Source organism: Mandrillus leucophaeus, unplaced genomic scaffold (genome assembly GCF_000951045.1).
Source record: "Mandrillus leucophaeus isolate KB7577 unplaced genomic scaffold, Mleu.le_1.0 Scaffold115, whole genome shotgun sequence".
NCBI classification, from domain to species: domain Eukaryota; kingdom Metazoa; phylum Chordata; class Mammalia; order Primates; family Cercopithecidae; genus Mandrillus; species Mandrillus leucophaeus.
Window position 1 is genome coordinate 5,207,576 of NW_012099765.1, and position 13,000 is coordinate 5,220,575.

Here is a 13,000-nt window from a genome sequence, read left to right on the forward strand (position 1 = left end):
GAGACTTTTAGTGGCTCAGCTGTGTCTCATCCCCCCTTCCTTTTTAATAGGCATAAACTTATTAGGAATAAGAGTCGACTGATCTGAGGGTGAAATAATCAGCAAAATGGATTCTAACCTCCAATACCAACAACAGAACAACAATAAGTACTTCAGTGTCACTTAGTGAAGGACACCACTTCAAAGTTGGGCCAACCTGGTTCCCCGCTGGGCTCCCCTGCTTGTGAGCTGTGTGACTGCACATGTCACTTTCCCCGTCTGAACCTCACCTGCAAAAATGGGAACCACAATTGTAGCCTCCACCTCATAGGGTGACTATGATGATGAAATCATGAATTGCACATAAAGGCTTCTTTCTATACCGTGCCCAGCACATAACAAGCATTTAACTGGTGGTAGCCGCTGTTATCGGTAGCACTTATGTTGTTTATCTGGCAATGGTTCTGCACTTCCACAGCCAGAATCCCCAACCTAGAACACTGTAAGCCAAGCCCCAAGGCCAGACAGCTCTACCTCCTTAGACTGCCACCGCCCCTCAGATGCTGACCCTTCGTGACCTGGTGCTCTGTCTTTGGTTTGTGCAGCTGCCTGCCCTGTCCTGTGCAGTGGGAATGGACAATATTCTAAAGGGACGTGCCAGTGTTACAGTGGCTGGAAAGGCGCAGAGTGCGACGTGCCCATGAATCAGTGCATCGATCCTTCCTGCGGGGGCCGCGGCTCCTGCATTGATGGGAACTGTGTCTGCTCTGCTGGCTACAAAGGCGAGCACTGTGAGGAAGGTAAGCCCTCCAGTCTCTGAGCTAGGCAGCAGTAGAGGGAGGTGTTTGCAGGGCCCGACCTTTGCTAATGAGCCCAGTCTCGGGCTGCGTGTTTTGCAAGAGAAATTTCAACATTTTGTACAAAAAACTTCAAACTCTTTTGCTTTGATAAACTTCTTTAGCTGTAGAACAAGAAAGGCCTCTGGAGATGGTTCTGGAAGAAACGTTTTGTTTTACTCTCCTTTATAGAAATTAATTCCTTTTCTCTTTCACCTTTTTCTCTTTAAATTGCTCTCTCTGCCTTTGTCTTTCTGTCTTCTGTTTCCTTCTACTTTTCCTCCCCTCCCTTCTCTTTCTTTTCCTCTTTTGTTCCTTTCCCTCGCCCTATCTTTCTTCCTCTTTTCTCCTGCTTTATTTAGTAATTGGGAATTACTAAAGCTATTCAGAGAAAAGAAACAAGAATTCCTAAGCCCCTTGCCTCCGTTCCAAACAAAAAGCTGTTTGTTGTTGTTGTTGCTGTTACTAACTCTTCCTGGTAATCTAAGACCCATATATGTCCGTGTAAATATTTCACCAAAAATTAATATCAATAGACAGCAATCAGGCTTGAAAGACTATAGGTTTTTTATGTCATTTAGAAAAACCATGTAGGGCAAATTAGCCTGGTTTACCTACAATTGCACAAAACTAGAGAAGAGTGAGAGTGCAGCAAGAGGGATGGGATTTGATGGATCCTGAAAATCTCACCCTGGCAGATACGTAAGGGCCTCTCACACACATGGGTGAAAATCAGGGATATCATAAACTGAATCTAATCTGACAATATGGTCAGAGATCAGGCCTGGAGATCAGGAGAGGGGGACATAGAAGAGGGGATCCAGGAACAGGGAGAAAGAGCACCTCTCTGGAGGGGATCCAAAAGCAGCTCTAACTAGTCCTAGTTACCTTGATCAGTTATTTGAGATAAATTATTTTGTGCCAAAATGTTGGGACTGATTTGCAGTAGCTATAAGGCAAGAGAGAGCCATGCTGCCTGTCAGCCTTCCTGCTCTGTATTTGCCCTTGCACAATATGGCCTCTGGTTGCCCACTGATTACTTCTCACCATACAAAGAATTGGCCACAGCTGGTAGGAAGGTACGATCATAGACCCTCTCAGCCCCTTGCCCATTCCCCAATCTCTGAATTGGCTTCGTCATTGTCTTCCAGCTGAGGCTCCTTTTGTCTAAGTCAATCTCCCAGTGAAATGTCCTCACACAACTCAAACGGCCCTTTTCCCTCCCGTGTCCCCAGTAGAAATAGAAGTATCAACTTGCCCAATAAACTAAGGGGGAAAAGTGAAGCCCCTGCCTATTCTGCATGAACTTGAGGTAACCACCCAAGATGTCCCCATAAAAAAGATCCTGTTGGATGCCATATGCATTCTGTGTTCCTCATGGCCGGGCTAACAAGGGATCTCAGGTTTTATGAGGTTCTCAGATGCTAATTGATTGATTCTTTCATCCCCACAACAGTGGATCTCCAGAGTTCCATACAAAATAATCAATCATCACAGCTCTCACCACAAAGTAATGACAGTGCTTTATACTTAGATACACCCACACAGGGTTCCCTTATGAAACCCCGTATTTCATCGTTTTTAGAACTATGGCTACCAAAAGTCAGCTTCCATAACATTATTCCTCTAAGATTTTTCAATATATCAGCAGTAATGCCCTTAATGGGGCCCAGAAGTCTGACCCCCAGATCTTCACTTGCTCAGTTTTCTATATAATTTTTCCTCTATTATAAAAGGTAGCCTCCCTATGTCTGCATCATAAAAAATTGGGAGTTTGGATGGAGGAAATACTGATTTAATAACCCTGCTTGAAAGGTTAAAGTTCTTAAAGATAAATGGATTGCAGGAGGCAAAGCTGCATTCGCTGAAAACATAAGAGAGGCCAATAATATGACAAGAAAGGTTAAAACGACCTTTTGCATGCATCATTTGGAGAAAGGAAAGTGCTAGGGCAACAACATTGCCAGTCTTCGAATTTTTTCTCTCCAGTAAAGATTATACACAGCTGTATGCATGGAATCTCAAGTGATTTCTCAACTTTCTCACTATCCCACCCAGTCTTATTTAAATGTTCAGAGTGAATTAACCATCCAACCAAACAAGCCACGTGAATCATTATGAAAGGATGAAATCTCCTCTATTGATTTCTGCTACCCAAAAAAAATGAACCGAGGTGATTCATACGCTGTTTTCAAAATAGGAAATGGAATCAGAAAGTCTGGATCAGCACTTTTTCTTCAATTTAGCTTTTTTATTTCTGATATTCATCATAGTCATAACGTTCAAACAATTTACCTGAAATGGCCATGGCAACTAAATCAATAGTTGCCATCCCTTCGTTTTTCCTGCATAAACATGGTTGTACTATTAACAAATTTGCACAAGAAAATGAAAGGATGTGTTCGTGAGGTTTCATTCAATGATGTCTGGGGGAGTGGGAAGGTGATGAGAGAGGAATTGACATATTAGTTTAAGTCAGCCATGTTTTCATGTCAGTTTCATGGTTGAGTCATTTTTCAATGACATTTAACTTCATAAATGTAATTCATGGTTCTTCAGGGGCTTATAGTACATATTGTTTGTAAAACTCCTTGACCTCCTTTTTTATCCTTAGGGATAGAAATTGCATTCACAACCCTTTTTTGTCAAACCTACAGAGGGCCCAAGACTAAATGAGTTCTAATGATTTCAGCTGCCAGGGGGCTGGTGTTTCGAGGCACATGGTACTTAGCTGGTAAAGGCCACTGTCCCCTTTTAAGTGTAACACTGTTTCTATTTATAAAGCTTCGTAAAATGCCGTAGTCCCTCCTGCCTGCTAAAGACTCTAAGGACGTGGCCACAAGACCATCTTAGAAAATCGGAACCAAATTTAAAATTCGTAGTAAAACTGCTCCTCTTGAAGTTTGAATTTAGTTATTCCATCCACTGCTGTAATTATATAGCACAAAGGGCATATTTACTGGTATCACTGACCAGAGAAAGGGTTAACTCATATTTTTAGATACCATAAATGGGTTTTTTTGATGACATTCTAGTACCGGTGCTAATAAATCTCTGTGGATTTTCCTCTTTCCTTTATACCATAATTCAGGATAGAGAAGAGAGAGCTAATTTATCTGGAAGAAAAATGCCATTTTCATTTTTTTTTTTAGTGTATGACTTTTTATTATTTCATCCTTCTAAGAAAAAGATTGTGATTTTTTTTTGAAAGTTCCTAGCTGCTGGCACCTCACCAAATATTTTAAATGGCTAATTATAGGTTGAGAGCAATTTTTGAAGCAACAAGCCACAAGATATTTTTGTGTATATTTTGATATTTGCCTTATTAGAAATGAGGGCAGAGTGAAAAACTAGAACTTCAGAATTTCCTTTATTGGAAGAATATAAACATGATGCGTTCTGAATGAATTTGTTCATAATTTACAGATCCCCAAATATGAATTTTTTCCAAAAGCAAGAAATCGTTAGCACCATTTCTCTTTCCCATCAGTCCTTTCTCTACACAGGAAGGTTGTCCCATCAATGACAAATGCTTATAGCATAGTCTGTCCTTCATTCTTGCAGCAACTGTGTATTGAACACCTGGTATATTCCCTTACCTGTGCTAGGCATGAGACACCAAAGGCCCTGCACAGCCCTTTGTCTTTTTTTCTTCTTCTTCTTCTTTTTTTTTTGAGACAGAGTCTCACTCTGTCACCCAGGCTGGGGTGCAGTAATATGATCTTGGCTCACTGCAAGCTCCGCCTCCTGGGTTCATGCCATTCTCCCGCCTCAGCCTCCCGAGTTGCTGGGACTAAAGGCACTGGCCACCATGCCTGGCTAATGTTTTGTGTTTTTAGTAGAGACAGAGTTTCACCATGTTAGCCAGGATGGACTCAATCTCCTGACCTCATGATCCACCCACCTCGGCCTCCCAAAATGCTGGGATTACAGACGTGAATCACCACGCCCGGCCCGCCCTTTGTCTTCTATGTGTTTGATGCTTTCAGCTCCAGTTTACATTCAGATGAGCTCCACCACCCTAAATGGAGCAAATCTGAAGGTATCAAATGGGCTTATGTCATCAGGAGTTATATTCCCTGAGACAATGAATTCAACTGTAAAGTGATAGTAACAAGATTATGTAACATCATCATAAATATCTCCAACTAATAATAATAAGCAACTAAAATTCACCTCTGGGGGAGTGTGCCCCTGATTTTTTTTAACCACTGTTTTTTCCCCATGCCAGAAATGGTTTTGAAATGACTTCCATAAATAATACCGTCCTAAGAATATGCAAATGGGATTGTGAGAAATATCTCTTACCTCTGAAAACTATTATTTTTGCCTCAAGGGAGGGCTGCCCTTTGGAAACTTCTTGGAATATTGTGATTTCTAATAAGTCCAAATTTCTCAAGTCTGATGTCCCTCAGGACTGGTTAGTTTGTGGCATGGATAATCTAAATAATATCATATTTAAATACACTATTAAAATACACTAATGGCTGAGCATGGTGGCTCACACCAGTAATCCCAGCACTCTGGGAGGCTGAGATAGGAGGATTGCTTGAGCTCAGGAGTTCACAACCAGCCTGGGCAACATAGCAAGATCCCATTTCTAGAGAAAATAAAAACTTAGCTGGACATGGCAGTGTGTGTCTGTGGTCCTAGCTAGTTGGCAGGCTAAGGCAGGAGGATCATTTGAGCTCATGTGTTCGAGGCTATAATAAGCTATTATCATACCACTGCTTTCTAGCCTGGGTGACAGAGCAAGACCCTGTCTCAGAAAACAAAACAAAACAAAAAAAACCCCACTATTTTGTGCCCCATAGGGAAAGAAAAAAAGACACTTAGCATAAAAAATGTCTTAGGAGATCCTACAGAAAGCTGAGACCCTGAGGAATTACCATCTTAGTGTAATAGTGAATTACTTAGAGACCGGAAGTCTTGCATATTTCAATCTTGGCATTGTGCAAGGAAAGAAAACAAAATTTTCTGAGAATTTAAACCATAAGACGGCACGCATACACAGGAAGGATTTAATAACACTGTCAGTGTGGTCTCCTCAAGAAGAGAATTCAAAGTGGTCCCAAGCTAGCTGTACCCCCAGGTGATGGAAGAAGCAATCCTTTAATCTGGGCCAACAGGCCTGATTTGGAAGCCGTAAAAACAGGAGAAATATGTCATAATCAAATAAGGTGACGATACATCCACATTTGTCTGAACCACAAAGCAACATCTGAGCCCTCTGCTAGACCATCATTTCTCATTAAACCACATATTACACAAAGAACCCTCTTCTCCAAATGGCATTGCATCATTTCCTGAGAATACACAGGAACACATAAGAAAGCTGGGCTTCCTCTAAAAGGCCCTATTTATTCAACCCTTAGATTGAATGGAGGTCCCAGGTTTGAGATCACATTCTCATGCAAAAAGTCGAACTGGCCTTTGCAGCTCACTCCTCTCCTCACTGTGAGGTTGTTCAAGTTACCTACTGGATGTATATCCGCTCTATTAAGATGGCCAAACAATCAGACAGTGAAACAGGCAAGAACCACAATGACTGGACTCTGCCCATCAACTCATCTGATTGACTGGTAGAAGGTCAGTGCCTCGGCCAGAGATAGGAATCCAGTCCCCTGGTGATTACCTGTAGGAAGGTGATCCCTTTTGAATCATTTTCACACCTAACTTCGCCTCTTCTATCCTGCACATTTACTAACTCCTTCAGTGGGTGTGTGCTCAGAGAATGAATACTAATTTTAGACTTAGCCTAAGTGAAACCTCATTAGGAAAGTGACTCATTTATAAGTTTCATTGGTTTTTCCTTTTCATCTTTTGTTACCTTTTGAAGTCAAGTATTAGTAAAGTTACAATGAGCCTCTCTACTTTTCTCTCTTATAGTGAGGGGCAATGCAGTTTGGCAACGCATGTAGAAACATGGCAAGTATTCACATTCCTATTGCAGATGCTCTGATACGATTCAGTCGAGGTCCTAATCTTTATAAGCACAAGATGCTAAAGGTGGAATGGCATATTTCTATATCTGATTTCTCCTAATTCTGCTTGAGAAAGCCCCTTTTTGTTTCTCTTGCATCTTCTTCAAGTTTGAGATTCGGTGTTTTGACAAATAAGAAGCCTTTTACTTTTTATGGGTGTTCTTCAGGAGACCACATAAGTATTTCTTGGGCTGCTCTACTTGCTAGCAAGTGGATGGGAATTGGTGAGCCACTGGTCCATTCGGCAGCAAGCCCATGTCTCATGGCCCATCCTCCATGGGTGATCAATGCTTTTATTCTTCTGTTTTTGTTTCTGTTTTTTTCAGTTGATTGCTTGGATCCCACCTGCTCCAGCCATGGGGTCTGTGTGAATGGAGAATGCCTGTGCAGCCCTGGCTGGGGTGGTCTGAACTGTGAGCTGGCAAGGGTCCAGTGCCCAGACCAGTGCAGCGGGCACGGCACGTACCTGCCTGACACGGGCCTCTGCAGCTGCGATCCCAACTGGATGGGTCCCGACTGCTCTGTTGGTAAGCCACAAGATTTTCTCCTTCGTCTCTCCAACACTCCTGCCCTGTGTTCCATTCCATTCTCAGATGGATGGGAATCTACTCTTAACACTTAGCTTGGGATAAGGGGACTTTGATGAATCACAATGTGTCTTTCTCATTCTCTTCTCCTCAGTCGTGGAGTCTGTGATCTTTGAGAAACAAACAAACAAAAAGCACTGGGTTGGTTCCATCACCGCAAATGGATGAGGGGCCCAGGAGGGATGCTTCCATTTGCATTATAGGTTTTCTTATGTACATTCCCTAAAGGTACCAGAAAACAAAACAGAACAATTCAGCCCCAGACAAACTAAATGGAACGTCCCATAAAACAGAAAAGAGGCTCCCTCGGGGTGCTGCGTGAACATGTTCTAAAGCTCTGTAATACTCCAGTGACAGGAAAATAATGAAGTCACGCTGTACACTTCATTTTCCTAAAATTTAGAGCATGTGTCTTCCCTCCAGAGTGACCTTAAAAATGGAACAGTTCAACAGTTCAAGCCAGTCCCAACCTTCCTGAGAAAGGTTCTGCTCACACTGACAAGTCCCTATCCAAGCAAGCGATCATTCCACCCCCTTCCTCTGGGTAGTGAGACAGCTGTCAGATTGCCATGGCAATCAGGAAGAGAATAGATGTGAAGCTTTGCCTACAATGGGAAAGAAATGAATATTTCATTCCAAAAAAAAAAAAAAAAAAAAAAAAGGAGAAGAGTCAGTTAAAATGGGCTATTTTGGGATGTCTTCTCAGCCCACTCAACTCTGGCTTAAACTCTGATGCTGGTGGTCCTGGCAAGGCTGTGCAGAGGATAGGAGGAGGTGGGGTCCTAGACCCAAAACCCAGTTATGCTGCAGATATGCTGCGTGACTTTGAGTGAGTCACCGGCCCCACTCCCCGGCCCGGTGTTCCTTCCCCTGGCATGCCAAGCCACGCCTCCCTCAGTAGACTGATGAAAGGGTGAATGTCTGGCATGTGCTTGTCCTCGCGTGAGAGGTCTGGAATACTAGAGAGTGCATATCTGTCTGTCTGTCTCCTCCCCAAGCACAAAAGACTTTGAGCTCCTTTGAGAAAGAAGCTGCGTAAATGCAGCATAATTACAGCGGTCATTATCGCCGCCAAGGTACCGATCTGGGTAAGGGGTGTATCTGTAGTCATCATGGGAATGGAGCAGCGGGGTCCGCAACTGACCTCTTGGACTTGGTCAGTTCAGGCTGTCAGTGGGGGAGGAATCCTAGCTGGCTAGAGAGTCAGGATCCATATATGGATCTTTTCAGGTGGGTACTTCCCAGTTAGCTTTGCCAAACTGATTAAAACAGTCTCAATCTCTAGAAGACTCGTTCTCACGTTCTAGTGAGTATCAAAACCACCTGGGGGACTTGTTCCAACAAAATCTCTGAGTCTCATTCCCAGATCTTCTAATTCACTGGGTCCAACTGGGGCGCAAGAATCTACATTTCTAACGAGTTCCCAGGTGATACTGATGCTGCTGGTTCCAGGGGCCACACTTTAAGAACCACTTCTCTAGAAGAAAAGATAGAACAATGAACTGATACCCAGCCAAGGAGAGACAAGCCTCCAAAGATGACAGAGCGCTGGGCCTCAGGGCCTGCTCCAGGGGTCCGGGCCGTGTGCGTGGTCTGGACTCCATGGAAGGTTTCACCAGCTGTGGTGTTGAGCTGTAATCATTGTTTTTCTTCCAGAAGTGTGCTCAGTAGACTGTGGCACTCACGGCGTCTGCATCGGGGGAGCCTGCCGCTGTGAAGAGGGCTGGACAGGCGCAGCGTGTGACCAGCGCGTGTGCCACCCCCGCTGCATTGAGCACGGGACCTGTAAAGATGGCAAATGTGAATGCCGAGAGGGCTGGAATGGTGAACACTGCACCATTGGTAGGCAAACGGCAGGCACCGAAACAGGCACATATTGCTTTATTTTCATAAATCGTAGATCTATAGTGACGGTCGCGCATGGCAACTGGCTGTTCCTTCAGGGACACAAGTGCTCTCCCACGTTTCCTGCTGCCTCTCCAAATCTCCCAGGGGATAGGGAAGGAGAAAAAGGAGGTCCCTAATTGGGAAGGGCTTTTCCTTCTTTCCAGGATTCCGAGTTGAAAGGAAAGGGACCAGAGCAGATAAGAAAACCCCTCCAAACTTCCAATCTCGGGGAGGGAGAAATGCACACGCATGGGAAATTGTTGTCTGGGGGTTGCAAGCACCCCGAATCACTGTGGTCTGCAGCGCTCCCCTTTTTAAATCCTCTCTCAGCTGGCTGGATCACTGGATCCCTGCTTTGCTGGCAACAAGGTGAACTCACTAATTTTAGGCCAGGTTAGAGACAGGCAGGACTCCGGGGTTCCCTCCATAGCAGGTACCACCATAAGGTCCTGAGATTCCCCATCACCACCACCATCATTAAATATCTCCTCTTCTGGTCCCATTTTATTCTCACTCAGCCACCTCTCTACAAAAGCTTCTTGACCAAGAATATTTTAAAGGTCATTTTCTTTGTTAAGAAGAAATAGTTTTGGAGATTATTCATTTTTATTTTTCTCTCTTTTTTGGGACAATTGTGGTTTAGGGTAGGACTATACTGGATTAAATGTACCTAATCATCCCTTTGGTAGAGGAGCTGGGAGCCAATGGTCTTTGGCTTTCCACATCTCTCAGACAGTTGGGATGACAAAGTTGTCAACTTGAGCATCATTTTACCTCCAGTTTTTACTTTTGTTGTTTAATTGTATCAAGCCTAGGATCCATTTTTATAGCAAGCTGGCTAATCTACTTGCCTGCATGGAAATTCTCAAAGACTTTTCCAGCCAAACTACAGTTTGGCCCCTTGAAGTTACCTTTCATCCCAGCCATCAAGTTTGAGACCCTCCCCTCTGTCCCAGCCTAACAACCCCAGTCACAGATGGGCCACCTGGAGTGAGAGACAGGGCTAAGAGCTTGTGCAGGGCTAATTCATGAGATCAGACTCAGTTTCCCATGCTGTTCATTTGAGTGGTTATACAGAGATAAAGTGGACTGACTCTGTATTCGATTTCTTCCAGTTCCATCTGATTGGGCATCCGAGGGGCAGCATGCCAATCAGGGCCACAGCCGTAGCACTGGGACCCTGCTGGGACAGTCTGTTGGCAGTGAATTGTTTTTGCAATCTCTCGATGACGCTCCAGGTCTTGCTCCCCTGCAGCCGCTTTTATCCTCAGTTCCCTGCAGAGTCTGAGGAATAATTCAGAAGACTTTCAAGGGAGGGCTGTGCACAGCCCAGTACTGAGACAGTTCTTACAATAGCATCCATTCATCAGGGGCGTTCCTTTTGCTGTACTATTGCATGCCTGGTGTTATTTAAATAAACATTCCCCTCCCCATATCTCCTTTGCCCCAAATCCTCCCCTCAAAAGCTCTTGCCAATCATCAGCATTGAGGTAGATAATCCTACTTTCTTTTAATTCATACAATCCAACCTCACCTCCCCTTTGCTGCCCCTTCCCACATCTAGGGGACAGAGGGGCAGGGTTAGTGTTTCCACAATGATGCCTGCTGGCTCTCTCCTACCTACAATCTGTCTTTACTTTGGAAATAGCTCACAAGAGGGCAGTCCAGATGGATTCGAGCAGGAGTCGCCAAACTACGGCCAGAGGGCCAAATCTGGCCTGCTGCCTGTTTTTCTGTGGGTTGCCAGCTAAGAATAGTTTTTACATTTTCTAAGGGTTGAAAACAAATCCAAAGAAAGCTATTTCCTGGCACGTGACAATGATATGAAATTCACATTTCAGTGACCATAAACAAAGTGTTATTACAGGACACCCACACCCATTCATTGATGCCTCGTCAGCTTCCGTGCCACCTGTCAGCACTGAGTAATTAGGAGACTACATGGCCCACAAAGCTGCTTGTGTGGCCCATTACGGGGAAAAAAAAAAAAATCTGACTCCTGAATTGCACAAATCTTGATGGATAGAGGGGAGAAAAACAAGGCAGGTCCACACCCCCATTAAGAAAAGGACACCAATTACAGCTTGAAGGATCCGAGGGTTCTACTCCAGATATCACAGAGTGGGAGTGGAGAGAAAACAATAGATGTACTAAAATGCTTCCGGGGCCCTTGAAAAAGAGATGGGAAGATGACAACTTTGGTCTCAGTAGAGAACGGCAAGGATATTGGCCAACAAGAGAACATAGATGTTTCGGTCAAGCTAGCCCTTTGGGTGAGGTAGATTGGAAAAAAAAAAAAAGGTGTTTCTGCTACTTGAAGTGTTTGGTACAGGTTTCACATCTTTGTGAGATGACATACATGTGTTCTGGAGAGGCGTACAGAAAGTGTAAATTGATATGCCAGGTAAAGCTCCCAAAATGAAGAGAGTGCTGGTCCAGTATAATCTCTTGTTCAGAACGATGATCTCCTGTGGCTTTAGAGTTTGTACTCTGTATGTTATAAAGATCTTTACTACAAAGCCGTTTATTGTGAGAAATTAGGGCTCTGTGGCTTTATTAGTAGGACATGTGCCATCTCCTCGTAGTTATGTTCACGGTGGTTTTCTCAAAAACAAAGCCAAGCATACCTTGATCAGTGAGATTTGCCATTCAAAAACCAGAGAGATGTTCGTGCATGCGTAATTGCAACTTTTGCTTTTCTATCTCTGGCCCCCAGAGCTGTTTTGTGGAGTTTTAGTCTTCTAGTTTGAGCAGACACTCCTGTCATTTCATTTAAAGTAAATGCCACAATTTACAAGCCCAGCATCAGTTCTCCTCCTTGGGGATACTGACAGAGAAGAAATGGGGGCTCTTTGGTCCTTTGCAAGCTCAGCCTCAAATGCTGTATTTTGAAAATAGAAAATACATAAAAGTGAAATGATACCAAGTCAGCAAACAATGCCTAGGGAAATATCTCGTAAGGCAGAATTGTGGGAGGTAGTGTTGGACACTTGGGTTGTCTGTGGCCTGTTTTCAAAAGGTCATAGTGAAGTAGTTTTCTTGGGGTCATTGCAAATAGTCAACTGAACAGTTCACATCAGTCCTTGTGGATTACATTTACTGTACTAAAAGAGTCAAAAAGAGAGACAGGGAGAAAAGATGAGGACACAAGGACAGACTTCTAAAACTTAGTCAGGTGGAAGCCCCAGGATCAATCCATGTTTGGTTAATGCCTTTCTGAAATTTGCAACCAAATTATTTATATTTGGCAATTTAGTAGAGATTGCTAAAGATTTAAATATAAGGTATAACACTTCAATGTTAACTGTTAGAACTAACTTATTGGCAGGCTGGATTCTACCAAGCAATGATTGTTATATAACCTTTTCCTTAAAAGTTAAATATATGGCATGGCTAAAATCGACAGAATTGTGTAGATAAAAAATATACTTTGAATACATATCAGCCACAATTCATGTGTATCTTTGGAATATATTAACATTTTTTGTATAGTATGCGGTTTACTCTTATGACTAGATCAGACAGCATATTGTGTGGTTAGAAGAGGTTTATTCTTTAAGCATAATTTTAAAATGGGCTGTTGTTCCTGTCATCTGCCACCACCACCACCATCACCCCCTATTAATACTGGGAACTAGGACAGCTGCAGTGGCTCATGCCTGTAATCCCAGCACTTTAGGAGGTTGAGGTAGACATATCACTTGATATCAGGAGTTTGAGACCAGCC

At 43.5% G+C, this 13,000-nt stretch overlaps 1 protein-coding gene across 4 annotated transcripts in view; it reads left to right on the plus strand.

Moving 5' to 3' along the window:
- TENM2 (teneurin transmembrane protein 2) overlaps positions 1-13,000 on the plus strand; it is a 998,748-nt gene that overhangs the window by 844,977 nt on the left and 140,771 nt on the right. For 3 of the 4 annotated variants that reach the window (XM_011997828.1, XM_011997846.1, XM_011997854.1), the window contains 3 exons: positions 585-779; positions 7,126-7,326; positions 9,043-9,255. In XM_011997828.1, coding sequence (XP_011853218.1) covers positions 585-779; positions 7,126-7,326; positions 9,043-9,255 — 609 coding nt within the window. The remainder of the gene's footprint in view (positions 1-584; positions 780-7,125; positions 7,327-9,042; positions 9,256-13,000) is intronic. The other variant, XM_011997839.1, reaches the window with a different exon arrangement.